Raw genomic sequence first — 27,994 nt, forward strand, 5'->3', positions numbered from 1 at the left:
ACAACAGCAGACTTAGCAGCCATGGTGGGGACAAGGCCTTGGACACAGGGTGTGGGGGCATGGCCGAGGAGGGAGCCCGAGCTACAGGACTGGTTGCAGAATGGCAACTCAGCAAGATAGCTGTACAATAAATTCCCTTTAAGAGCTCTTCACTAGTGGTCTGAAGGTTCCAAGTAGGACCCACTTCTTAAAGTCTTCCGGTCCTCCCAACGGCACTAAGCTGGGGACTAAAGCCCTCAACACACAGGCCTCTTGAGGGGACACTTGAGATGTACACTATAGGGGTTGGAGAGTTGGTTCTGTGGATAAGATCACTTACTGTGCTTACAAAGGACCCAGGTTCCAATCTCACTACCTACATGGTGGCTCACAGCTGCCTGTAACTCTAGTTCCACAAGTTTCAATACTTCATGCATGGCACACACACACACCGGCTGGGAAATATGCTAAGGACCTGCCCACCTCCCTCCCCGACACTAAGCCCATAGCTAGGATTAAGTTATAGTATATCTTGCCATGGACAAGCTCGCTTGAAAAAATCAAAAAGACTGTACCCCACCAGAACCTCAGGACCTACTGTGTGCTCCAGGCAAAAGCTGCCCTAGTGGGTGAGGGGATCTTAGTGGTCATGGAGCCCTTTCTTGAGGATATGGTGTGGATACAGTGTTGGGAGGCTCTCAGCAACACAGGAGACACAATACTTTTCTATGTTAGGACAGCCAAGGAGACAGACTACAAGGCTGCAGACACCAGAAGAGAAGCAGGCATCTCACTCCCCCAGGGGGCTAGAGAACATACTATGTAGCCCACCCCAAGAAAAGAGAAGGAGCCGTGGAGGAGTGCCGATGGAAGCTGTCACAGAGAGCTGTGACAATGACGTGAATGGTGCAGGCGGCTTGCTTTTGGCTGTCAGTAGTTGGAATGCGGCTGGCTGTTTGAGAAGCAGGTTGGCATGGGGCCAAAGGCCCGGCTAAGGTGAACAGAACACCATGTTCCTGGGGATAGATGGGCAGTCAACCAGAGAGCTTAGCCTGCAGGGCAGAAGAAAGCAAGGATGCATGACCGAAGGCCAGGACAGCCACTGGTAACGTTGTGACCCATTGCTCAGTTTCCAGATTCACCCCCACCAAGGAAGCTGGGTCCCTAACATTATTACAAGCCCCGCCTAAAGGGCCGAGGACATTGACTTGGGGGACTGTACAGAGAGAGGGAGGCATTTAGCACGTAAAGAACCAGCCCTGTCCTGACACTGATGTCCTGAGGTGCCCTTCTGGCTACCCTAGTGTGGAACTGTAGCCACATCCCACCTGCCAATGGTGCGTCTGCACCCCTAGACACCTGGCAACACTTTCCCAGACCCAGAACAGAGCAGAGCATCAGTATGGATTCTGTCCTTGGTCACTCCAAGAAAGGCTGTCAGGGACACAATTTAAAGACCCAAAGGGACACAAGGGTGGTGCTTTCACAGCAGCTCCATTCATCCCTCTAGCGCGTCTCCTACCCAGGCGCCTAGCAGGGGTGGTGGGAAGTAGATGTCGCAAGAGCTATCTGATTGGAGCCAGAGGTGGCATCTCTGCCCCAGCAGGGCTCTCCGGCTCCGGGCTCGCATGGCCCTTGCGGCCACGCGTGCTTCACCACCTTGTTTGGCAGAGGATCCATGTCATGGTTGTATGTCCGTGCTTTTGCCCAAGGCTACAGTAACTCTGCTGTGACCAAGAGTGGCGAGGCCTGGTGGGCCCGGCAGGCTGGAGTAAGGGGACTCCAAAGCAGTCTCTCAGCTGCTGCCTGTGCCCGCCTCTGGATGACACACAACTTGGGGAGTGTGGTGGGCGATCAAGTGGTGAGTCGGGGGTTCTACACTTGGGAAATCTTTAGCCCCATGCCAGGGACATGAAAGGGTGGTATTGGATAGGGAGCCCCCTCCCCCCCAAGTGAGCCACACATAAGTGGCTTCCGCTGCCTTCCACAGACTGCCATCTGACTCCAGATTGAAAGGCTGGGTAGGAAATACGGGGTTCATGGCTGAGTGCCTGTGGTGGACCTGTCACAGAAACTGTCAGGCTGCAGGGCCAGGCCATTCACCCCCAGTGAGGGACTGTGTCTGCTGAGTTGGAGATAAAACAGCTGACCACAGACTATTCTGTGACCATGTTTTTAGACTTAGCGCTAGCCCGATTCTTTCACGCCCTGTTATCAGGTCATCAAACCCAGGGACAGTGATCACCGCTGGGCGGTGTGGTGCTTCTGGGATGGCAGGGTACAGAGCTTGCCACATGCATGGGCACTCACCAACCCACATACCTTTGCTTGGGCCTGGGCTCACACCACGGCCTGCTAGGAGCGTCTGTCACCGACTATAATGGTTCAGGGATGTCACCATGGTGTGTGGACACAAAGAGACTGTCAGCAATCGTGTGGCAGGTTAAGGAAAGAATTAGTGCTTTGTGGTGACTCTGGTCATTTGCTTGAACGGAGAAAGAAATGGACTCACAGACATGTGGTCTGTTTGGCTGGGTGGGTGCTGAGAGGAGAAAGATGGACATACCAGAGAGAAGGGGTCTGGTGTGGGACAGATGGAAGGACTCCTCGGGTGTAGACACAGGGTCCGACAATGAAATCCCACCCAGCCTCCAGAGGACAAACCTAGAGATTACTCACCATGGAAGCACAGCCATGACTATGAAGGCGGTGAGACTTAGCGCGGAAGTAGGGTTGTGGACAAATGCCAGCCTTGGGTATGACATGGTCATTCCCACCATCTTGAAATTGGAGCGGGTCTTGACTGTCTGCCTGAGACCCTCACAAGAGGAAGACTTTTAGCATTTCCTCGTGGAGTGAGTTGTGGAAGGGGCTTCAGCTTTTTACTGAGATCCGGGCACTCCCTCCCTCCTGCCGTGGCTTCATGTGGTTTTGCAGTGGAATATTTAAAGACTATCTAGACTATATAGGAATATAAGACTATATAGGAGCTTAAAGTCTAAGTAACACGGAGGCTCCAGAAGATTCTATCGCTGTGGCTTTCAGGCTTCAGTCACCATGCTAAGGTGGGGGATTTGGGGTGATATAGCTGTCTTAGAGAGTCACCTATGCCTCTGTAATTATGCCCCTGTAATTAACTCTACCAATAAACTCATTGCGTGGCAAGCTGCGCTTGGATGGTATTGGCTTCTGCCAGGGCTGACCTTTTGGGGGTGATGTTTATTCATGCGTCTCCAGGAATCAGCGACATGCAGCTAGCACAGAAGATGTTTTGGACAGTCGGGTAGACAGAATGACTTAGCTGGGTGACACTCGCCGCCCTGTCAGTGTCTGGGCTGTCACAACGAGCACACGGATGGAGGAAGGGCTATGCTGGTTTAAGCAGAAGCTATGCCCTCGCTGGACAGCCAGGCTGCTCCAGTGTCCAGGGGTGCATCCGGGACACTGGCTGCTACCCTGTGGTGGCAGGAGGTTTATTCTCAGCCAGCAGCCCATGTGTGCAGTGTAGCTCTCCTCTCCCCGGAGATCTTGGCTGGGATTCAGGCTGCCTGGCCAGATGCTCCTGTCAGCATTTCTCCTCTGCTGTGGATGCCTGGAACTAGCCATTGTGTGATGGTGTGTGTGTGACGGTGTGTGTGTGTGTGTGTGTGTGTGTGCGCGCGCGCGCGCGTGCGTGTGCACATGCTATAGTGCTATGCACCCAGAGTATAGACAACAGCTCTGGACCCACCCACTCCAGGCAGTCACTTTTGTCACTCAGCTGGGACACAGTATCCAGACATTGTACCCAACTGGGCCACAATGGCTGCATACTGATAACCACTGCCTTGAAGAATAGCTTATCCTCCAGCATTCCCAGAAGGCCACACTGAGCTATACTTTTCTACAAAGTCAGTCTTAGAAAGAACTACTAGCTGAGTCCATAAGTTTCCGCTATGCGTGCTAAAGGCAGGAGAAGGTCATGCCCGGCAAGGCTCCAGACCTGGGTGTATGCTAAGACCCAAAGAGCCTGCTGGATCCAGAAAGGGTGAGATCCTTTTGAGCCTACAGACATCCATGTGCCCATGTGTGTATGTGGCAAAGAGGTGATTGGGCCAGAAAGCCAGCACAAGCCCCAGCTCAATGCCCCGGAGACTGTTGGACAGGAGAGGGTGTCATGGTGGGTGCTCTGAGGGAACACAGCTGTGAGCAGAAGTACCCAGATTAGATGAAGGAACACCAAGACTTCAGGCCACAGGTCAAGCCTGAAGCCAAGATATTTTTTTCTCCTTTCCATCCAATTTTGAAGATGCTCTCTCACAAACACTGGTGGGAGGGTAGGGCAAGGGCTTGCCAGGCTTCTGCCTTACTTCAGCCTGAAGTTGTAGGGCAGGGTCGCTGTAGTCAGGTCTGGCCCAACCCAGGCACAGCACGGGACCTGCTGGGACATGGCCTTTATACCCTGGAGTGTGAAGGTAGGCCTGGCTAGTGCAGGTCCATAGCGCCATCTGCCGGCCATGCATTAGGCAGAATTGAAGTGGTTCCTGCAAGCCATCCATCCTTCTGTAATTAAGGAGGAGGGCAACTCTCATTGGACATGGTCTGCTGGGAACCTGGGTACATAAGTTCCTTAGGTTCTCTGCTCCAACCCAGAAGGCAGAGTGCTGGCACAGGGGTACCTACATTCAAACCCCAGGGTCCATGTTCCTGATCTCCAGCTTGTGAACTTCTGGCCACTGTGGTCAGGGACTCCACCTGTTCTATTTGCCTGCCAGATGAGGTCCTACTAGAGCCTGTCCACCTCTCTTGTCAAGTGATACCTGTCTAGTCCCCTCCTCCATCAAACAATGGACCTTCTGTATTGCAATATGGCCCTAGTTTCCTCCATCAGAAACATTTAAAGAGGAAAAAGCAAGCAGCCACCCTAGCCTGAAAAGAGATGCCAAGTCATCAAGTTGGTGAAATCCGTTCCAGGGCGCATCCAAGCAGCAGGAATACCTGACCCAAGGCCACAACACCTGCAGGCCCTCACACCCAGACCTTCTATGCCTGCAGCACCATCCATGGAAAGAGGCGTGCACGGGTGACCCACTGGCCAGTGCCCTTAGGGACCACTCTGCTTTCAGAGGATGGCTGGCTGTGGAGTCCGCCTTCAGTTACCTGAGAGCTGGCTGTGGAACAAACCCTGGCGAAGCAGCAGGGAAACCGGCCTGCACATCCAGGTCTGCGATCGGCCTGTCGACCAGGTCAGTGTCCTGACGTGAACTCCCTATCCCAGTTGGATCAGAACAGCATCCAGCAGACAGAGCCAGGCAGGTAGGATGGAAGAGACGCCAAACTGAAGCCTCAGCCTGCCAGAGACTCCATTCTAGTGTCCAGGTAGGAGCTGACCATGGAGATGCCCAGCTGGCACAGTGACAGTTGTGGAAAGGGTCTAACAGGTGTCCATTCCCTTCACATGTCTGCATAGGACTGCAGGGACACATGCATGTCACAGCTTAGGGTAGCACAGCAGGAAAGAGTGGAGTGGTGAGGCCAGACCAGGGGCGGGGGGGACCTCCTCAAGGACCATGAGGTCCTAAAATCCCTAGAGAGCTGCAGCAGAAGGGCACCATGCTGGCAAGGCCAGGGCTCCTCCAGGGACCACAGACAACCCAGATCCTAATTTAAAATTTTCTTCATGCCCAGATAGACAGTCTGTCCAGCTCAGCACCTGAAATTGGTGCCTTCCTCTGTGAATGCTGTTGTCAACACTGCCATTGCAGGCTTACATGCTGAGTCCTTACATGCTTCCTGTTACTGAAACAATCAACTTCAACAGAGGAAAGGCTATGCTGGCTCAGTTTGGGGGTTCCAATGCATGTTCACCTGGCCCCATTGCTTTGGCATGTGGTGAACCGGTGGTAGACTCGGGAGCATCAGAGATGCTAGACGATAGACAAGATTCCTTCATTGTCAAGAAAGGAAGAGCAAGCCAGGATCCCAACACCTCTCCCATGGAAGGCATGCCACCTCCCACTGGGCCCCACCTCCCAGACACTACATAGCAGGAACCAGGCCTTCAGAAAGTATCTCCAGCAGCTCCTAACGCTACACATTACACAGTTTGCTTGCCTGAGGCAGATAGACCACGGGTCAGGGCAGGACAGGAGCCCTCCCCGAAGCCCCGTCCTCTACCACACTGGGCATATATATGCTCAGACAACTTGCCAGGTGCCCTCCAAGGTCAGTAGATTCTGAGTCCCCATGGAAAGACATGGGGTCTCATCCATCTCCCAGCTCGGGCAGGACAGGTGCAACCTGAACAGTGTTGGGGGGTCCACATTCTCAATGAAACAAACCAACACGTGCTGTTCCTGGTGACCTTCAATGATCAATTTTATTATAAAGAACAGTATCAAAATATACAAATCTGCTTAAGAACCACCAAGAAATGCAGCTTTTTAAAGGGCCAAGTGAATATCAGCTATTTCAGGGTAGACGGCTTCTCCCTCCGGGATCTTCCTGGAGAAATGGGGTTGATGTCCATGGACCACATTTTCTATAGATGATATCCTCTCAATAACTTAAAGGGTGAGTCTGGCTTCGGAGCCCAGATGCCTGTCACAAATCTTCATGGAAGGGCGGCTGTGTGGGGCTTTCCTCTGCAACTTCTGTCAGAAGACATGCGGGACACTGAGTGAGTACCCAGGGCTGAAGTGCCTTGAGGATGGGTGGAATGGATGGCAGCTGGCTGTACAGGTGCTGGTGTCCCAGTACTCACTGGTTGGCTCACACCCCAGGGATAGCACCCTGACTCCCTCCTGACCTAGCAGCTTTCTAAGGACAGCTCAGGGTGAGCCTCAGCACCCACTATGGTGCCTAGGCAGGTACTTCAGAGCCTTGAGCAGAGGATAATAGTGTGTGGTGGAGGGCAGGCATTGACAGCAGGCAATCCTGTCCTCTGGCTGCCAAGTTCCTCTTATCCTTGGTAACTCACTGACTGCAACACTCCTAGGTGCAGAGGCACAATAGTTTACCCTGAGTTTACCTCATTCCCAGAATGAGCTTCTGGGAAACTCCTGTCACCCTCAGCCTCTCTGACCACTGCCTGTTCTCACTTTCTACAACTCCTGTAGTTCTGTCAGATCAAACTGTCTCTCTCAAGGACAGAGGCTGACATTCTGGCTAGCACCTATAAATGTGGCTTGATTTAGAAATAGGTTATTTTGCAGGTAATTAGTCATCGGGGTGGGACTTGATCCAGGATAACTTGTGGAGTCTTTACGAAACAGGAAGCTTGGACACACTGAGACCACGAAAGGACTAAAAACATTCTGGAAGGACTGACAGACCCTACTTCACAGCCTCAGAGATAGCCAGACTCTGACTTGGGCTGGGGTTGCACAACCCCATATTTTTCTTTTGGGAATCCTGGAGGGGCTGGTGCCTCAATGAGGCTGTTGCACTCTGCTCTTCTTCCCCCTCAGTAGGGCATCACACTTTCTTTTCCTCTCTCTCTCCACAGCAGACCCTACCTGAGGCCACTAACTGAATCCCCCCTGTACTGGCATCTCTGGGCTCCTACTGAATACTCCTCCTCCTCTGTGACCCTAGGTGCGCACTGTGCAAACATTTCACCCGTCGTCTGTGTTGTCCAACGGAGCAACTCTGTGTTAACTTCTTACTTGGCAGTTTTCAAGTGTCTGGCTAGTTCCAGCCCTAGGCAGGGCAGGCCATATTGCTCCTCGCCTTCCGCCACTCACCGCTTTCTGCTGTCTGTACACAAGCATCTTCTGTCTCCTCAAAGCCTTCTGGACACACGCAGACAAAGCTCCCTGGAATATTGTAGCAGTTTTCATTTTTCCTCTTACATGCTTTTTCTTCTAGTGAGCATTCATCTATATCTGAAATAAAAGTACTGCATTTCAATAAATGATTGCACGCACACTCACCTCAGATTATGAAAGTTGCTCATTCACAATTATCAATGAAAGCACTGGGATTATAAATGTCCATCAGATATAGATGTGAAGATCAAGAAGGTGCTCAGAGGAGAGCTTCCTGGGTCTCAGTGGCCTGGCCTCAACTGGCAGAGCAGAGATATCTCAGCAGTGAGGATGGGAAGCCCAGTACCCTGGACACTGCCCAAGAGAGTGGAGATGACAGCCAAGTCCCCTGGGAGCTGATGGTGACAAAGGGGCTTAGGTAAGCGTGGCTCCAACCGGCACCATGATATTGTCTATGCAGGGACAGACTCCATGGGCAGTATCGATCAGAGGTTGTGGGTCCCAACGCACGGGGGGGGGGGGGCTTGGGCAAGTGATGTGCTCCTTCTAAAAAGTTCATGTTCTCTAGAAGACAGCTCACTCACCTTCACACTGTCCACTCTGCTTGGTGTAGCCAGAGATACACTCTTTACAGTTGGCTGGGCCTTTTCCTGTACAGCCCACACAGGTAGAATCACATTCTAGAGACAAGGGGGGAGAAATCAGACTACTTCCACTTTAGTAAGGCAGGGCAAGAATAGCACACCATAGAACAGGCCCTAGTGACACTGAGGAACTTAAAACAAAGCCACCTCAAGCCTGGTGACAATTCGTTTCCCTAACCAAGACCTCACTAAGAACAGCCAAGCGTAGACTGCAGGCTTTACAGGCCTAGTGTCTCATTTCCCTGAGAGGACACTGTGGCCTGCTTGTACTGCCCAGTACTACTGTAGACACCAGGCGGCAACCTCATCCCTGCTGCTCTCTGACTTGTGTAAGACCTGAAAATACATCCTTGACTGGCAAATTTGGAAAGCAAAAGAGTGTGGACAATTTGGGTGTGGTGGTGCACGCCTTTAATCCAGCACTTAGGATGAGGAGGCAGAGGAATCTCTGAGAGTCTGAGGCCAGTGTGGTCTACATAGGGAGCTCCAGGACAGCCAGGAAGGTCTTGTTTAAGAGTGTGAAAAGTTTTCCCTACAAGAGAAAGGACTGGTGGGATTTAAATGAATGAGGCTAAACAGCAGCATGGTCCAAGATTACTGTGATGGATGAAACATTTGTCGCATCGAGATGTGCTGTTTTTCTGCAGCATGTCTACTTTCAAGTTTCTGAAGCCGACCACACAGAGGCCATTCTAGTCACACATGTTGAAGGGAGGGAAGCCCAGAGGATGACAGGCCCCAACACTCTGGTCACCTTCACACGTGTACGAGCCGTTGACATTCTCACAGTACTGGGCATCGCTGCAGGGGGGTGTCTCTGCTGCACACTCATCCACATCTGGAACAAAAAAGGTTGTGAGCAGAGCCACAAATCCAACCCATCCCTTCCCTCACCACCCCCACCCCAAGGCCTGAAGCCAGCTGGGGGCTGAGCTCTGAATCTGCCTAAGGCCAAGCAGCTGCTGAGGGGTGAAACCAAAACTAGGACTGACAGAGGGAGGAGGGGAGGCAGTGGCACCTGGGGCTACAGAAGATCAAGCCAGTGCCAGCTCCACTGATGGCCCCAGTACAGGGTTGGCAGCATCAAAGGGGTAAAGATACAGCAATAGCAGGGCCATGGCAGGGCCATGTGCCCTGGTGCTGTGATGCTATCAGCTGTGGCAGGGACATCTGCTTAATCTAGATCTGAGTCCTTCTCAAAACCCACATGCAGGCCCGGCTTTCCTTTCACAGCCCCGAGGGGGCAGAGACAAAAGGCATCAGATGGGAGTCAGACCTCACTGGGGGTCTCTCCTACATGGAACCTTTCCCCGCCCACCCAGTGTCCTCACCAACACAGGTATCCTCCACACGTGCCCAGCCCACTTCGCACTTGATACAGTCTTTGTTGGTCGGACCTGAGCATGTCTTGCAAGACTCATCACAGACTGGAAAGCAAAGGCTGTGTTAGGAGGGCCCTTCTGGGAACAGGATCCTATCATCTCCCACACAGCAGAAAGGTTCCTTTGGGAATAGGGATTTAAGATTGGCGGGAAAATCTTAAGTGATGAAAACAAGAAAATAAGCAGCCATTAATTCTGGGCAAGTCGTCACCATATGCAGCAGGCCTCTAGTCAATGACAAGGTACTGCTGACTACTTCCTTCATGGATTCATAAAACACCAAGTGTGTGAACTAAACCAAGGGTGCTGTCGTGTGCAGGCAGCAACCACAGGGGCCGAGAAGGCTGGCAAGGCCTGTGCTCCCCTGACTGATTTGACAGGTAGAGCTGACCTAAGTCTCAGGAAGAACCTGCCCAGGTAACCTTGACAAGCCAGGTGACAACAAAGGAGCTATTGGGGCCAGTGCTCAGGAGCAGTCCCCAAGAGTCCTGGTTTCTATGTGCAGCTGGGTCTCGCGGGCCCAGAAAGTTCTAGTTCCCTCTGAGTTGTTCGATTGACTGCAGACACGTCCCAGCCTCTATATCTTGCCTCCTCACTCCAAGAACACCTGGCAGGAAGCTGAAGGACCTGTCCATCCTTCAGGGACAGCCATAGGCTTCGAGCAAGCCTTTCATCAGTACATTTCAGGTGATCACAGGGAATATGGCCCACTACTAAGTGCCAGGTCAAAAACAAACAAACAAACAAACAAACAACAGGCATTTGGTATAGGCAAGGCAGACGCTGTCACATAGGCACTGAACCTCCCAGAAAGGCTTCAAGAAGCAAGCAGCCTTTCCTTCTGGGGTACTTTATCAATACTTCAAGAAGGCCACACCGCTAGGCCTCCTGCACTGCTCTGGACAACTGGGGCTAGGGGGTCAAGAGCCACTCTGTTCCCAGCCAAGCAGCTTCGGCAGAGGACTGCTCCCCATGGCCTCACCGTCAACTGAGCTGGCTAGACCACGGGTGCTGCTGCTTACCAGAGCAGATGCTGTGGGTCTCGTTCCTCAGCACGCTGAAATAGCCGTCCATGCAGTCAATACACAGCGGTCCCTTGTAGCCTACATGACACTGGCAGGACCCGTCACCCTCTCTGCTGCCATCTCCACTGCAGTAGCCATTACCGCTGCAAGGTCTTTCGGACCCACCTTGGCATGCTTGGAAGACATAAATCTTTGTTAGGAGCAATCCCCAGAGATCGACCGTGTCTTTCTCACATGTGGAGAAGCACAGCCTAATGTCCATTGGGATTTTTGATAAACTAAACCCGGCACCATTCCTGCTGGGGGAAATGGGCCTGAAAGCTGAAGGAAAGGGCTAGAGACAGACCCTGACTTCCTGAAACCTGCAGGATCAACACTGTAACGCCTGTGGGGAGCCAGCTAAGGGACAACGTGATATGTGCTTGGGAGAGAAATCTGGTGTTATATTCAGTGTACAGGCAGGGAGAGACAAGCAAGAGGCGGCTCAGCCTCCGGACATGCCTGAAACTGAAACTTCTGCCACCTGACCCAGCCCGAGCAACATGACTGACTGCAGTCTCCAGGCTCACCTCATAGAAACCCCAGGGCCAGCTAAGCAGGCCCACTACCTGCAACTCCTCTCAACTTGTCTCTCCTGAAGTACAGATGAGTTCCTCAGTCTGTGATCCCTGCTCTAAAAACACATTAGGACTAGAAGTTCTGTGCTCTACACAGCAAGGGAGAGAAGTGAGCAGTGACGCAGGAGCCTACATTCCAGGTTCACAGCCCTAGAGTAAGGGTGGATAGCTACCCAATTGAGGAGAGAGGCAGGGGCCCCAACTTCATAGGAAGATGACGTAGTATGAGTGCCCTCTGTGCTTTTAAACACAGGGGAGTCAGAGAGGAAGAACAGGAAAGATGGAGATTTGGGATTTCCCAAGGAAAACGTACCATGACAGTCTGGCCCATAGGTGCCCGGAAGACAGCAAGCTTTCAGTGTGTGTACACAGAACCATTCAAATAGGTTAGGGTAGTCCTTCTTCCTGAGGATTTAGAAACAGTCATTAAATCCCATGAAATGCTGGGCTGGAGAGCATGCAAGGCTCAGTGGTGGAATACACACAAGAACACCATGAGGGGATGTCTGAAGTCTTCGACAGTTTCAAGCCCTGAATATATGCTATGGGTGTGTTCACAAACACAGCGATGGGGAGGTTTAATTTATAAATCAGGCAGTAGGAGATCCATGACAAACACTGCAACGAGGCTCATCTCTGGAGTCTTCACTTCCTGTCTTCAGGCTCAAGTACCTTGGGGTAGGAGGCATTGTACAAGCCCTCAAAGCTATGTGGTGGGAGAAGCAAGAGTGAGCAAGCTTCCTGACTCTTCGTGAGCTGTGCTCTAGTAAGAGACAACTGCAGCGCAGGGGTAGAATGGGACAGGGAGGTACAGCATGGGAAGAGACTGCAAAGCCACAGATCAGGGCACAGGGCACGCACAGTGTCATCCACCAGGCCTCCAGCTGCTCCTCCTGCTCCTCCAAGACTTGGTTGCACTCAAAGTCGCTGCTGTCACACAGGCCCTCCAGGATCTCCAGAAGCCGGATCTCACTGAAACACAGCCCATCAGCACCCCAAAGCACCGGTAAAACCTCCACAACCATGGGCAGGGTTAGTCATTGAGGGGAGGCTAATCCTGGGTATGCAGGAGACCCCCAAAGCTGGTTAGGTGCTTCATCACTATAGGATGAGGAGAGCTTACTCCATCAGCCAGGGAAGCTAGAAGTCTCTAGGAGAGCTGGCAGCTCCAGTTTGTGTTCTCAAAAAGCCTCCCTCTGTGTGTGTTGTGTGTGTGTGTTGTGTGTGTGTGTTTATGTGCGCGTGAAAGTCTTTCAGTGTGTCTATGTACGAGCAGAAGTGGCTGTAGGGAGCGTTGAAACCACAGGCCAGCGAGTGGCCAGAGGCAGAGATGAACAATGACAAGGTATCCATCATCTAAGGGGTCTTTCCGTGTGCCGGTGGCCGTGGCCGCCAATCCGCGCAGTTGGGCACCCACCTGAATTCGTACTTGGACAGAGACTTCTCCTCCCACGCTGTGTTGCCGCCGCCGAAATTCTTTCTGGCCGTGTTGGCCATCCCCTGTGGAGGAGGTGGCACCGGCTCGGTGGTCCGCAGTGAACCCCGCCAGCCCCCGCCCGGCCCCGCTGCCCCGGGCTCGCCGCCCGCCCACCTGCTTGAACTTGTCCACAAGCGTCCGGCACTTATGGCACATGGTTGGCTTCCGGGAAGCTACAGTCCCGGGCGGCGGCAGCAGCAGCAGCAGCAGTAGCAGCCCAAATGCGGCTGCGAGCGGCAGGTGCATGGCGGGCGGGTTGCCGGCGACCGGCTGAGAACAGCAGCGGAGTCTCGGCCTCCGCCCACCGGCCCGCGCGCCAGCCGTTCCCTGGGCTACTTGACTGCGTCGCCGAGGCCCCGCCCATCTCTCACCCTGCGCGACACCATTGGCCGGAGGGACTCGCCCTTGCCTGATGTGGACCAATTGGGGTTCGCCACGAAAATCCACCAATGAGAAGGCCCCGGGTCAGCATCCCGCGAGAGTGGGGCGGGACCGCGGTCTTCTAGCCTGCCCTCGTGTCCCGCCCTCCATTCATAGCCTGTGGCGGCCATCTTTACTCCGGGCTCAAAGAGCCCGCCTCTGTCGCTAGTCTGGGCTATGGTGGCCATGTTAAGCCCGGGCAAAGACTTCGCTTCTGGACCGTGTTTCCACAGCCCGCTTCCTCCTGAGGGCAGTCTGCTGAGTTCGGAGGGGTCATGCGGAGAGCGGAAGAGGTTAGCATTAGCCGCCTGGATTTGGGTACTCGGGAGGTGGCGGCCAGGCTGGGGCTTTTCCGAGCGGGCTGTCTTAGCGCGCGTGATAGCCTTTGAGTTCCTCACCTAGGGGCTGAACAACTCACCTGGGGATCGGGCTTCTCACGTAGAGGCTGAGCATGTTGCTGGGGGCATCTCACCTGAGACCTGGACCTTTCCTCCGTTCCCCACCCTCCTCACCTGACGGCCGCAGCTGTCACCTGTGAACTGAGCTCTGCATGTTGGACCGGCTCGATGTGGTTGAGGGTCCACAAAGTAGCCAACATTTCCACAGGGGCCTCAGGCAGTGGGCTCACTTGACCTTCCGAACTTCAAATGGCTTGAGTGAGGAGCAATATGCATTATCTGAATTTTTGGAGAACACCTGTTTGTACAAATAATACAGTTTCATCTGGTCTTTGGTTGACAAGTAGGCCTTATTTGCACCAGCTCATTTTTGTTTCCAGCTCAGAGCCACAATGTGAACGAATGATTCGGACAGTTTCCGAGGAAGCCTTGGAATCCTAATTGACAGGGACAACAGTATCTTTGAAGCGTACTACCTAATCTGAGGTGCCCTCCTTCTCGAAACCACATTTGCTAAGAATATGGCTTTTTTGAGCTTGGCTGCTGGAAGGCGATTAGCGGTATGTCTGCCCAACAGCTTCCCCCAACTCCCGTGGTACGTGTTTTTTTATGTACTAGCCAATATCCACTTCGTGTTGTTTTTTGCTCTTCGTTGAGTATTCCAAACTCACCCTGGTCTTCTGTTGTCTTTGGAAATAGCTGCTGTTGGTCCTCAGCAGAAAACACACCCCTTTCTGCCTGTGAGGAAATGTCCTGACTGGGAGGGAGGAGGGTTGGGTGAGTTCTATGGATAATATTCACCCTAAGGCTTGGTTTTCCTTCAAAGATGTGCAGAGCAGATAGTTGGAACAGCTACGTCGGAGTCTCTCAGGCAGCACATCCCACGCTGCTGCCTCAATGGCTTGGCTCCTTCCCCCTTCTTTCTGAGACAGGGTCTCGCATAGCCAAAGCTGCCCTGGAACTCTGTATAACCAAGGATGACCTTAAACTTCTGATCCTTTTGTCTCTACTTCCTAGGTGCTGGGAATACACACATCCCACCAATGCACCAGTGTAGTTCTGGAGACTAAGCCCAGGGCTTTGTGTTAACAAGTTGCCCAGGTTGGCCTTGAACTCTTGTTCCTCCTGTCTCAGTGTCCCAAGTGCTGGGATTATAGGAGTTCATCACTATGCCCCAGTCCGTTTTTGTGCCAGGTTGAGAACATAGCGTACACATTATTCCATAACCTGACCATTTTCTTTTAGTCAACAATCACACTTTTTTATGTCAGTATGTTTTATTGTGTCTAACGCAGCCGGCCAGGTGGGGTTGGGTGTTGGCCAGACTCACTGTAGCCTTGTAACCACACTTGGGAGAAGCAGTTGCCAGCTGTTTTATTACGCTCTGCTAAAGTCTCATGAATGCCTTCATGCGTGTGGGCCATTTTCTTGATTGATGATATGGGAGGGCCCAGGTTACTGTGAGTGGTGGCATCCTGGGCTGCTGGTCTTGGATGCTCTTACAAGGCAGACTGAGCAAGCCACGAGGAGCAAACCAGTAACCAGCGCTCCTTCTTGACATCTGTATCAGTTCCTGCCTTGATTTCCTTGTGTGGTAGACTGTAAGGTTTAAGATGAAACAAAACCTTTCTTCCCCAAGTTGCTCTTGGTCGTGGTATTTTATCACAGAAATATAAACCCTAACTAAGACAATAATTATTATATTTTAAAGGGTTGGGGCTGGTGAGAGGATTGTGGTTACAAGTGCTGACTGCTCTTTCAGAGGATCAGGGTTCAGTTCCCAGCGCCTACACAGCACCTCACAACTATCTGTAACTCCAGTTCCAGGGGATCAGATAGACATGCAGGCAAAACACCCATATACATAAACATTAATTTAAAAAAGTTAAAAGCTGTGGTGGTCAGGGTTCTCTAGAGGAACAGATCTGATAGAATGAAATATATATATATATTTCATTGTATATATACACATATATACACACACAGTCTTTATTAGAGTAGCTTATAGGCTGTGCTCCTCTTTGCCCCACATCTTACCACTGTGACCTCAAGAAGAATTTTAAGGGCTCTTTCTGTCTGAATGCATAAGGTAACAGTGTTAATTTCTTGTCTTTGGTCTTGTGAAGGTACATGAAGTCTAAAGTTCTACATGGCTGGCAAGAAATCATCAGGCAGGCAGCCACTGCTGCTTCTGGGACTGTTGGTCACTGTAGCTGCCATCCATCTTGTTGCCTGTCCCTACACCAAGGTAGAGGAGAGTTTCAACCTACAGGCTACGCATGACCTGCTGTACCACCAGCTGGACACAGACAAGGTGAGCCACTGCTGGGAGCGGAGGCGTGCTGCACCTCCCCAGCCTCTGCACTGACCATTCTCTCTCCTTGCAGTACGACCACCATGAGTTTCCTGGAGTTGTTCCCAGGACGTTCCTTGGGCCACTGTTGATTGCCGTATTCTCCAGCCCTGTAGTTTATGTGCTTTCATTGTTGGAAGTATCCAAGTTTTATTCTCAGTTGACAGGTAAGGGCCTTACAAGGGTGAGAACTGTGACATTACATGTGGGTTGGGGAGGGGAGGGTGGGAGATGTGAGGACTCACTGTAGCCTTGCAGCTAGACTTGGGACAAGCAAGCAGAAGCTATACCTTAGACTCGGCTGAAGTCCTCATGACATACTTTAGATGCAGGGTTAGAAGACAGTGCCCACTGCTCCTGTCTCAGCTCGGGGCCTCAGAAACACACAGCCTCGACTGTTACAGAGTCTGCACACTCTACAGGGAATGTGCGGACAGACTTCGAGGTCTGAGGTCATCACGCTGGTCTTCATACAGAGCTCCTGAGCCCTTCTCTGTGCCCCTATGAGTACTTCCTAAAGTTTTTCATTGTTGCAGAAGGTTTGACTGGTAGATAAGATCTACTAGTAGGACAGAGTACAGTATTTTAGCCCAGATATATGATGTAATGATCAGACCAGAGTTAATGTTTTTGTATCTTCAGATACTTGTTTGGGGGTATTGAGGACACTGTGGCTCCTGTTTTTATTTATATTTGCTTATTTGTTTGTTTGTTTGTTTGTTTTAGTTTAAGTTCAAGGTCTCACTCACTGTGTAGCACAGGATGGCCTAGAACTCAGTTCTCCTGCCTCATCCTCTGACAGCTGGGATGGCAGGTGGATGACACCATACCTGGCTTCTCTGAGGTGTTCTAAAATGATTTCTGCATGGGTGACAGACCCAAGACACTGCTGTACTGGAGATCAGAGCTCACTGCTTCTGTAGCTGATACCCTTACTTTTTTTTTTTTTTTTTTTTTTTAATGTATGTATCTGGTGCCCATCGTAGTTGGAAGAAGGGCCAGATCCCCTGGAACTGGAGGACTTTTTAAAAAATTTTATTTATTTTTATTTTTTTATTGTAGACATAGTCTCACTATGTAACCTTGGTTGTCCTAAAACTCGCTTTGTCGACCAGACTAGGCTGGTCTTGAACTCATAGAGCTCTGCCTGCCTCTGCCTTTCTAAGTGCTATGTCTAAAGGTGTGCACCATCATGCCTGATCTTATACTAAGTTAAGAACATTTGTGTGTACACATCCTGCCTGACATTTTTAGCTGACAATCACACATTTCAAATTCAAAAAATTTGATTGTGTCTAACACAGCTGGCCATAGTTAGAGTTCAGTTTGTCTAGCCTACGTGGAAAGCTTTAAAAACTGAATTCCCAAGAGACACTCAGCCCACTTCTCAGAAAGGCTGATTAGGATAGGGAGCCCTGCCAGTGCCCCAGGGCAGCTTGTAGATCACAGCCTTGGTGTTGGCAATCATCAGGAAGCCCCAAATGTAGAGGCAGCTTGTAGGCCTCATTCCCTGAAGGAAATCTGTGGTAGTTTTGTTTGGGGCAGCTAGGTATGCCCACTGCCTTTGCACAGTGACATATTCCCCCTCGGCTGTTGTAAGCCTGGGATTTCTGATGTATGCCAGCTCCTGCAAGAGGCCCAAAGATTCTTCTCAGGGTTATGGTAGCCATCCGAGAATGGAGGTTGTGTGACCAATTGTCCTTGTCCAGGGCTCTAACAGAAGTTTAGAAAAATGGAAAGCAGGAGGAGCCCTAGGATCTGGGTGCAGAATGAGCAGATGGGACCTTGAGGAAGTAAAGAGCTTTGCCTGGGCACTGTAAACAGAAGTGCTAGACAGGCTCCCTGCTAGCATCGTGCAGAAACCAAACCCAGACTTTTGTGGACACAGCTCCGAAGTGAGATATCTGTGCTCTGAATCCATGAGCATGCAGAAAAAGGGAAGCCTGGTGCTCACTCTGAATGCCTGGGTTGGCTTTTAGAAGTCTGCAGCTCCCGTCCTGCCATGACTGCCAGCTTCCTGTGCCATCATTTTAGGACGTGGCACCCACTGGCTAGTAAGGCTTGTCTACTCTGAGAATATGTGGACTGGCCCTGTTCAGAGGTTCCTGACTCACCTATCTTCAGAAGATCACTTCCTTCAGGGACAATTCCCATTCATCTTCCCTGCCCCTGCTCCTGCCGCTGGTGTTTGCATGCATCAAGATCTGGATGCATTACAAGTTGGATTTGAGTTCAGCCATGTCCTCCACATCCCCTTGCCAGAGGCCACTGCTTATCCTGCCCTTCCAACACTGCTCTCCAGCTTTGCCCAGCATTTGACAAACAGACAGCTAGTTCTGTGGGGCTCAAAGTCAGAAGCTTGAATGGTGCAGGTCTCAGTGCAAACATAGGCCCAGGTCCCTAATGGCCACTTCTGGTACCAAATGTGAGGTCCAGGTAGTATATTGGCACTGGCTGGCACTGTGGTTGACACCCAAAGAGCCCCTGGCTTCATCATCTGTGTGTGCTGTTGGGTGGCTCACATCAGTGACTTTGTTGCTCATTTGATTTAGTCAGAGGAGTCCTTGGGCTTGGTGTGATTTTTGGACTCTGGACGTTACAAAAAGAAGTGAGACGACAGTTCGGGGCCAAGGTGGCAGCCATGTTCTGCTGGACGTCAGCCACACAGTTTCACCTCATGTTCTACTGCACGCGGACCCTGCCCAACGTGTTGGCCCTGGCTGTGGGTATGTAGCTTCAGGATGTACCTTCTGACCCCCCTTAGCTAAGCACTGACCCCCACCTCATGGGCTCCTCATAAACTGCTCTGGGTCTCTGTTATCGGAGCAGGCTTACTTTCTGGAAAATGCTACCTGGAGCACCTGTGTTCTATTCCAGAAGGCATTCTGTCTAGGCAAGTAAGCTTCTCTAGGGTTTGTCTGTGTGTATTTTGGTTTTTGGTATTTGGGGGCATAGTCTCACTATATAGTCCAGGCTGGCCTTTGAGTGCTAGATCCTTCTGCCTTACGCTCTGCAGTGCTGAGCATTACAGCTTCTGTGTGTGTGTTGAGTGTTCTGCTGTATGTTATTTAAGCGTATCATGTCCATATGTACCTGCAGAGGCCAGAAGAGGGCATCAGGTCTTCTGGAACTGGATTTCCAGGCAATTGTGGGCTGCCACATGGATGCTGGGAGTGGAACCTGGGTCTTCTGCAAGAGCAGCCAATTTTTAAATTGCTGAGCCATCACTCCAGCCCCCATAGAGGGATTTGTGGGTATGTGTTTTATAATAAGAAAGTGAGTTCCCCTTATCTGTGTGTTTTGTGTTTTACAGTTTTACCAGCCCTCACAGCCTGGCTGCAGCGTAGGTGGGCACGCTTTATCTGGCTCTCAGCCTTTGTCATTATTGGCTTCAGAGCTGAGCTGTGCATGCTGCTGGGCCTTATGCTGCTGCTGACCTTGTACCAAAGAAGAATGTCTGTGGCCAGAGTGTTCCGGCATGCCATCCCAGCAGGGATTCTCTGTCTAGGCAAGTCAGCACCTCAGCTTTGTCTGTGTGTATTTCACTTTCAGTTTTTGCTATTTTGAGACAGAGTCCTACTATTTTAGTTACTGTTCTGTTGTGATGAGACACCATGACCAATGCAGCTTATAAAAGAAAACATTTAATTGGGGCTTGCTTACAGTTTCAGAGGGTTAGTCCGTGATCATCATGGCGGCAGGCAGGCAGGCATGGCGTTAGAGCAGTAGCTAAGAGCTTACATCCTGTTCTACAGGCATCAGGCAGAGACAGTGAGAATGAGCCCGAACCTGGTGTGGGCTCATTTGAATCCTCAAAGCCCAGCTCCATTGACACACCTCCTCCAATAAAGCGACACCTCCTAGTCCTTCCTAAACTGTCTAACAACAAGAAACCAAATATTCAGATTTATTAGACTATGTGGGCCTGTCTCATCCAAACCACCACACCCATTGTATAGCCCAAGCTGACCTAAATTTGAGCTCCTCCTGCTTGAGCCTCCACAGCACTAGCATTACAAGTGTATCAGTTTGAAACTTGGTATGTGCATGTGCATGTAGCATCCAGAGGTCAACCTCTGTGTCATTCCTTAGGAGTTAGCCACTTTGGTTTTTTGGTTTTTTGGTTTTTTAGGTGTTTTTTGTTTTTGTTTTTGTTTTGTTTTGTTTGTTTGTTTGTGAGATATATTTAATTCTATTTTATGGGTATGGGTATTTTGCCTGCATGTTTCTGTGTACTGTCTGTGTGCCTGGTGCCCATGGAGGCCAGAAGAGGGCATGAGATCCCTGGAACTGAAGTTACAGACAGTTGTTAGCCACCGTGTGGGTGCTAAGACATCTCTCCAGCCCCATGCCTGGATGGATATGTGTGTATGTATGTACATATATATATACACATATATACATACATATATATCCATTTGGTTTTTTGAGACAGGGTCTCTTTATATAGCCTGGAACTCGCTTTGTAGACCAGTCTTCCTTGAACTCACAGAAATCCACCTGCCTCTGTCTCCCTAGTGCTTAGTTTAAAGGTGTGTGCTACCACATCCAACTCATACCTGGCTTTTTATGTGGGTTCAAGGATACAACTCAGGCCTTCCTGCTTGCAAGGGAAGCTCTTTACTAAGCTGTTGCCTCAACCCTTGAGTCTTGTTTTTTTGTGTATTATATTTAGCTTGTCTGTGTGTATGTGTGCATGCGCGTGTGTTTTTGTGTACATACATGGCCACACGTGAGCCTGTGCACACCACAATGCACTTTTGGAGGTCAGAGCACAACTTGTGGGAGTGAGTTCTCTCCCTCTGCCATGTAGGTCTCAGGGGTTAAACTAAGGTCATCAAGCTTGGCAGCAAGAGCCTTTACCCACTGAGCCATCTCACTGGCCCCCAAGAAAACTTTTTTAAGCTTTATTTTATTTTTTATTTCTGAATGCACACACATAGACACACACACACACACACGTCTGTATATGGGAATATGTGTGTGTGATTGTAGGCACCTACAGAGTCCAGAAGACTGTTTCTTTTCTTGGTATAAAGTACAGGCAATTGTGTGCCTTCTCTGTGGGTCCTGAGACCTGAACTTGGGTCCTCTGAAAGGGCAGTATGCTGCTTAACTACTGATTTATCTCTCTAGCCCTCTTTTTTAGATGTAAATAAGACGATCTGAACTGGCAGCAGTAGAATATCCCAGTCCTGTCCATAGAGGTGGCTTCTACTCAGAAGCCTGCATGTACCCACTGTCCTTAAAGTTGCTTGGCCAGGCAGGAAGAGGGCAGTGTGTCCTGTGCTGGGGAAGACACTTGATGGTTAATGGTGTCACACACCACCACCTTCTTTTATGGGAAGCTGCTGGCAGTTTCTGTGGCCATGCGGCCACTTTGTGAGGACAGTTAAGCACAGGGCATCTGTGGGTTGAGGCTTGAGTTTTATAGTTGGCCATATTCCTTACTGAGGACACTTCTGTTCTGTTATTAGGGCTGACGGTTGCTGTGGACTCCTATTTCTGGCAATACCTTGTATGGCCAGAAGGAATGGTGCTTTGGTACAACACTGTCCTGAATAAAAGTTCCAACTGGGGCGTATCCTTTCAGTATTAGAGTAAGAGAGCACGGGCTAGTCAGCGCCATGGCTCTGGCCTCCGTCTCCTGACTCCCTCTCAGCAAGCTGGTCCAGCACAGGTAGGGTGGCTGTCTGAGGGTCAGGGCAGGAGCTTTTCCTGTGGCTCACACCTGAGACTTGCTGCCCACGGGTGGTGCTGAGGCCCATGCTACCTTCTAGCTATCCTGTGGCAACATCTCCCTATGAATCACCTAGTCTAACCCATGGTCCATGGGGCAGTCTGCTTCTTAACACATTTATCCTAGAGTACTTCAGACAGACTCATGGTAAGAAAGGACAGCCTAGCTATGACTTGATAACATATTGGCTTCATCCATTAATATTGTGAAGAAAGGAAGAAAGCTGAAGGAACTTCCTTCCCATAGTGCTCTGGGGCCCTCACTTGTACTGTGGCTAGGAAGGGTATGCTGCACTCAAAATCAGTCATCCCCATACCTCCTAAGCAGGCCTCTGACGTGTCCTTTGGCATAACTTCCTTTGGGGCTACTTCAGCCTTTATGCTGTTACCATCCTAGTTCCATTATGGACAGTGACTCTGTCTCTGACATACTTGTGCCTCCTTAACCCCGACCTGAAGACCTCCCCACTCCTGTGGTATTTCTACTCTGCCCTGCCCCGAGGCCTGGGCTGCAGCCTTCTCTTCATACCCCTGGGTGCAGTGGACAGGAGGACCCATGCACTGTCCCTGCCAAGCCTGGGATTTGTGGCTTTATACTCGCTTCTCCCACACAAGGAACTGCGGTTCATCATCTATACCTTCCCTGCCTTCAACATCATGGCTGCCAGAGGCTGCACCTACATGTGAGGGCTCCATCCTTGAGATTCTTGTCTGCTTTTTCATTTTGACTGTGTTTTTTGGGTTGCTGATTGGAATTACCTGGTTGATTAGGTATTTTTACAGTTTCATTAGAAATAGGTTTGCTGTGCTGGGTAGCATATGCCTTAGGAGGCAGAAGTAAGTGGGTCTCTGGTTTTGATGCTAACGTGGTCTACATAGTGAGACCTTGTCTCAAAAAAGGAAAAAAAAAGTAAGTTTGCAAGTTTAACATGAGTAGAGCTGTTTTGTTTTGGAATCAAATTTGAAATTTATTAAGTTAAAAAAAAGATTATTTGGTGTATTAGAAAAAAGTTACGTGCTTAAATTCAAGGATTGTCAGAGTGTCCTTGTCACTTGAGATTTTTGACAAATTGGATGTCTGTGGTCCTCAGTGCACCAGGAGGCCTCTGGGCAGTGCTCAACGCCTCCTGCCCTGCTTGTGAGTCTTGCTTCTGTCTCTACCCAGCACCTTGCTAACTGTCCCAGAGCTGGTCTTGGGAGACATGGCCAAGGTAGGCCTTCAAGGCTGAGGGAGATGGCTGGTCCTGGAATGGGTTCCAGGGCTCTGAATGATCCATCAATCAGGTAGAAGGTGTTGGTCTTGGCTGGAGGATGGCTGGAGATGAGGTGGTGCTTTTGTTCATTGTGGGGCACAGAGAGGCTCCAGCTGTGGTTTCCAGCCTCTTGGTTTCCAGAGGCTCCTGAAATAGCACCATTCGCTAAGGGCCAAGTGTTGACACGTGAGTATGAGGGGACCTGTAGTGGTTTGAATTAGAACTGTCCCCATAGGCTCACCTATTTGAACACTGAGTTCCCAGTTGGTGATACTGCTTTACTCTATCTCTTAGTTGGGGGGATATAGTGGGCTAAATTGTGCTGAAAATCTATATTTAAAATTTGGTTAGTAGGCTATTTTTTTTAAGATTGTATTTATTTATGTATATGAGTACTCTATCTGCATGTACACCTGCAGGGCCAATAAAGGGCATCAGATTCCAGTATAGATGATTGCGGGCCCCGTGTGGTTGCTGGGAATTGAACTCAGGACCTCTGGAAGAGCAGACAAGGCTCCTAACTGCTGAGCCATCTCTACAGCCCCTGTATACTATTTTTTAAAGGGTCAAAGAGCACACATTCTTCTCTGGGCTGCACAGTCTCTGTCACAGCTGCTAACACCATTGTTACCACCATTGTTTAAAGTCAACCTCAGAGGGCTGAGTGTGAAAACAGACAGCGCCATGTGCGCCATGTCCCATCAATGCTTGTTTACAATATGTCCTTTAAAGACACTGAGGCAGACAGAAGAGAATCCAGAGTTTGTTTTGGATGACCTGAGCTGCAGCTTGGATACAGGGGTTCAAGCTGAAGTGTGCTATGGTGTTATAGCCATAATCAGGTCTTAGAGGCACGCTGAGGAGTGGGTCGTGGGGATGCTATTGTCTACAGCAATCTAGATGGAGCAGGTGGAGTGGAAGTTAAACACTTGGGAACACCAGATTGTGCCATCCCAAGCTGGGATGGCTACAGAATGAGTTCCGGATCATGCTGAGCTACAGTCTGAGCCTTTCTCAAAAAACAAAAATCAGCAAAAGGGCTGGGGATGAAGTTCAGTTTGCAGAGTACCTGCTCAGCGTGCACAGAGCTCTCTGTTCAGTCTCCAGCACAACATAAATTAGGTTCAGGTGTACAGGCCTGTAACCCCACCATTCAGGAGGTAGAGGTTCAAGGTCACCTTAGGCTATATAGCCATTTCAAGACTGGCCTGGACTACAGGAGACCCTTTCTAAATAAACAAATAAATGGCCCTTTATCAATAAATACTTAAATAAGTTTAAAATCTAGATCAGTGTAGGTGAGTAGCAAACCGACTTAAACAGAATGACTTAGAGAATACATGTAAAGCTGTTCCCTGAAAGTGACCAAGAAGACTAAAGATAAAGACATTTGGGCTGACGAGGTGGCTCAGTGGTTAACAACAATGGCTGCTCTTCCAGAAGTCCTGAGTTCAATTCCCAGCAACCACATAGTGCCTCATGATCATCTATAACAAGATCTTATGCCCTTTTCTGGCATGTAGGTATACATGCATACAGAGCACTCATACATTAAACAAAATAACATGCATATATACATACATACACATAATATATGTATACACACACACATACATACGTACACACACACACATACACACACACACACACCCCAGCACTGAAGGAGGCAGGGACAGGTGAATCTCTGAGTTCAAGGCTAGTCTGGTCTACAGCAAGTCTGGGACAGCCAAGGCTACATAGAGAAAACCTATCTTAAAAAACAAAAACTATCAAACAAAAAGAGACTCTGGGAGCTTAGGGGTGATAGTACACCCCTGTAACCCCAGTGTTCAGGAGGCCAAGGAATGGGTGACATGGGTAAGAGAATGCTCGCTGCCCAAGCATAAGGGCCTGCATTTGGGTCCTCAGCACCTCTTTAAAAAGCTAACTTCTAACTCCAGCACTGTGGTAGTGGTGATGGGGGACAGAGACAGATGGATTGCTGTGACTCAGCCTAATTGAAAAACTGGCAGATTCTGTGTTCACTGAGATGCACTGTCTCAGAGCAGTAAGACGGAGAGAGGTAGAGCAGGAGACCTGATGTCCTTCTCTGGCATCCGCATAGCACGCCTGGATGCCTGCATTAGTGCACCAAGGTGCGCACATACCATTACTCATCCCCCAACCAAAGTCAGTCTTAGGAAGGTAAGGGAGGGAGGGTGAGCTAACCCTGGCCCCGGTGCAGGGTTGGGCTCTTCTCAGCAGGCAGCCACAGGGGGTGTGAGACTTGGCTGCTCATCTTGCCGAAAGCTATCTCAGTATAAGGCACCCTCTCGAACTCTGCCTAGCAGTCCTCTTGAGTTGCTGTGGGGTTTGTTTATACACAACAGAAGGAAGCAGTAACCTGGACTTCTACTCTAAGCAATGATGCGGTGCCTTTTTAAACATCCCTTGAAAAAGCTAATACAAACCTGAATTAGCATCTTGAGTGAAAATTTGAAGTTCTTACTTATTTACTTTTAAATTTCTATGTATGTGTATTATTGGGTCCGTGTGTGCACATGCCGTGGCATGAGTGTGGAGGTCAGAGGACAAATCTTTGGAGTCATCCTTTCCATGTTTATGTGGGTTCTGGGGATCTCAGGTTACCAGGCTTACAAGGCAAGTGCCCTTTTAGTTGTTTTGAGACAGTCTTGCTATGCAATCCAGGCTGGCTTCAAACATGCCATCATTCTTCAGCCTTCCCTGCACCAGGATTTTGGGCCTGTGCTCTTGCATACAACATGAAGTTTTCAGATGGAATTTTGGTCATTTTGGTTACTTGAGGTTTTTAGGGCAAGTTTAGCCTAAGGTCAGGACCCCCGACAGTCTGCCTGTGCCCATACGACAATTAAGAGTTGAATGAGCACATTCAAAAGAACAGATGAGGGGGACTGACATGAGCTTTAGGTTTAAACAGAATTAGCTAGGGGCAAGAGGTATGCATAGTTAAGTAGTCGTGGTCACAGTGTGGTCTGGTTGATCATTATCTCAGTTCTGGTTCTGCCAGGTGGTGAGATGACAGTCCAGTTACCCTGAGATGAGCATTCTGCCGGGAGGGCGATCTCATCAGGGGGTCATCTGTCTGTGGGATTAGAGCAAGTGGAGACTTATGGCGCCTTCTGTGGGTTTGGAGCAGGCCATTGGCAAAGCTGACAGTAAGATGCCTCAGTTACTCTTTGTGCCTTTGGCCTTGAATGAACATGAAATGGGTTAGCTATCATCAGCTTGTAGACAGACTCCTTGAAGATCTTCACCCAGAATTAAACAGGTGAGGGACCCAGAGTCTTAAGAAGATGCAAGGCAGTGGTGCTGCACGCCTTTAATCCCAGCACTTGGGAGGCAGACAGATGTCTGTGTTCAAGGCCAGCCTGGTCTACAGAGTGAGCTTCAGGGCATCCAAGGCTACAATGAGAAACCATGTCTCAAGAAAACAATCAACCAATCAATCAATGGGGCATGCAGAAAGGGCCCAGGAATGCCAGGCTTTTGTCTGCTTTTCCTTACCATATGGTCCCAGGTGAGCCGCTGATACTTTTTCTCAAAAGCAGTTTCACAGCTCTTTTGTTCTTTGGCTGATTCTCCAGAGATAGACTTGATTAATATAACTGCTTTTAATGACTTGGTGACCTTGGAGTGGGTTGATATTCCAGATGTGCGTGGATACATTGGTGTTCTTGCCACCATATGCTTTTCGTTTACTGTCATTCTTTTTTCAGCCTGAATAACTATAAAAAGTCTTGGCTGTATAAGGTGGGAACTCTGCTCGTGATAGGACACTTCATGGTGAACACAGCACTTACAGCCACATCCCTCTATGTGTCCCATTTCAACTATCCTGGTGGTGTCGCGATGCGACGGCTCCATGAACTGGTGCCTCCCCACACAGGTCGGTACAGGTGCTCCTAGGGAACCAGCCTCGACCTTTGTGAGGTGTCATGCCGGTGTCTAACTGAGATTTGCTTTTCTTAGATGTCCTTCTGCACATTGATGTGGCTGCTGCCCAGACAGGGGTGTCGCGGTTTCTACAGGTCAACAGAGACTGGAGGTTTGTTTCTGAAGTACCGTAGCTGCAGGTGGAGCTGCTTCTCACAGAAGCCGCCTAGAAGGCACTCCAGTGGCACCTAGGTGGTGGGGAGAGGTGGCGTGAGACCTAGGTGAAGACGAGTGCGTGCTTACAGCTGGCTTTTCTCTCCCAGGTATGACAAGAGGGAAGATCTCCAGCCTGGAGCCGTGGGCATGCAGGACTACACGCACATCCTTATGGAGGCAGTGCCTGTTCACCTGGCCCTCTACGGGGACACGCACCGTGTCCTGGCTAGTATTGAGGGCACTACAGGTGTGAGCCTGAACCTGACAAAACTGCCCCCCTTTGATGTCAACCTGCAGACGAAGCTAGTGCTTCTGGAACGGCAGCCTAGGCCAGTCTAGAAGGATGAGCTCTCCAGGAGCATCAAGTGTGGCCACCTACTCAGTGAAGACAATTCAGAAAAACAGCAAAGGGCCAAGGACTACAGCATGTCCTGGTGTCCACCTGCCATAGCCACACTTAGGACTCACGGCTGGGACCGTGGAGCCCAGGACAGTAGCCTATGCAGACCTGTCTGCATAGTTAGGCTCATTTATATTCACAACTAAGAGGAAATGGGGAGCCAGGCTAGAACAACCTGCCACCCTAATTCTGCAGTGACTCTCGGTGTGTATGTCCTGTCCCTGAACCCACTGTTGCCCATGGCCTCAGGAGACCACAGTATAAACCCAGAGCTTCAGCACAGGGTAGACAAACACACACACACACACACACACACACACACACACACCACCCATTATTTCAGCTGTTATAGTCCAAGGCATGTCATCCTCATTTCAAATTAATTCTTAAAACATACACATGCTCATAAAGAACAAGAATAAAGTTATGTTTTCTTATATTGTGTCTTG

At 50.1% G+C, this 27,994-nt stretch overlaps 2 protein-coding genes across 5 annotated transcripts; one reads left to right on the forward strand and one right to left on the reverse strand.

The window, feature by feature from the left end:
- Positions 1-6,317: 6,317 nt before the first annotated feature.
- Creld2 (cysteine rich with EGF like domains 2) lies at positions 6,318-13,209 on the reverse strand. Its single transcript, XM_055627253.1, has 10 exons — positions 12,987-13,209; positions 12,813-12,895; positions 12,257-12,367; positions 11,709-11,800; positions 10,776-10,952; positions 9,703-9,798; positions 9,126-9,209; positions 8,312-8,407; positions 7,704-7,844; positions 6,318-6,611 (listed from the first exon to the last, which is right to left on the reverse strand). Exons 1-10 carry the CDS (start codon positions 13,116-13,118, stop codon positions 6,562-6,564), a joined length of 1,062 nt encoding a protein of 353 aa, XP_055483228.1. The 5' UTR covers positions 13,119-13,209; the 3' UTR covers positions 6,318-6,561.
- Positions 13,210-13,467: 258 nt separating this feature from the next.
- On the forward strand, positions 13,468-27,982 carry Alg12 (ALG12 alpha-1,6-mannosyltransferase). Of its 4 annotated transcripts, XM_055627157.1 has the most exons (11): positions 13,468-13,585; positions 14,071-14,285; positions 15,817-16,004; positions 16,078-16,210; positions 18,596-18,769; positions 19,357-19,551; positions 21,521-21,624; positions 22,242-22,465; positions 26,773-26,942; positions 27,026-27,101; positions 27,253-27,982. In XM_055627157.1, exons 3-11 carry the CDS (start codon positions 15,840-15,842, stop codon positions 27,482-27,484), a joined length of 1,473 nt encoding a protein of 490 aa, XP_055483132.1. In that variant the 5' UTR covers positions 13,468-13,585; positions 14,071-14,285; positions 15,817-15,839; the 3' UTR covers positions 27,485-27,982. The 4 variants fall into 4 exon arrangements, with proteins under 4 accessions (XP_055483132.1, XP_055483130.1, XP_055483129.1 ...); XM_055627155.1 differs by lacking the exon at positions 14,071-14,285; XM_055627154.1 differs by lacking the exon at positions 13,468-13,585 and having other exon boundaries at positions 13,592-14,285.
- Positions 27,983-27,994: the final 12 nt, after the last annotated feature.

This window comes from Psammomys obesus, unplaced genomic scaffold (genome assembly GCF_907164565.1).
Source record: "Psammomys obesus unplaced genomic scaffold, mPsaObe1.curated_primary_1811, whole genome shotgun sequence".
Taxonomy (NCBI): domain Eukaryota; kingdom Metazoa; phylum Chordata; class Mammalia; order Rodentia; family Muridae; genus Psammomys; species Psammomys obesus.

Coding starts and splice junctions, on each gene's coding strand:
- Creld2 (XM_055627253.1), bottom strand. CDS start 13,118: ATGCACCTGCCGCTCGCAGCCGCATTTGGGCTGCTACTGCTGCTGCTG. Junction 12,368..12,812: donor CTGTCCAAGTACGAATTCAG/GTGGGTGCCCAA, acceptor GCTGTGTTTCAG/TGAGATCCGGCTTCTGGAGA. Junction 8,408..9,125: donor CGGCTCGTACACGTGTGAAG/GTGACCAGAGTG, acceptor CCTTGTCTCTAG/AATGTGATTCTACCTGTGTG.
- Alg12 (XM_055627157.1), top strand. CDS start 15,840: ATGGCTGGCAAGAAATCATCAGGCAGGCAGCCACTGCTGCTTCTGGGA. Junction 16,005..16,077: donor ACCAGCTGGACACAGACAAG/GTGAGCCACTGC, acceptor CTCTCCTTGCAG/TACGACCACCATGAGTTTCC. Junction 16,211..18,595: donor GTTTTATTCTCAGTTGACAG/GTAAGGGCCTTA, acceptor CATTTGATTTAG/TCAGAGGAGTCCTTGGGCTT.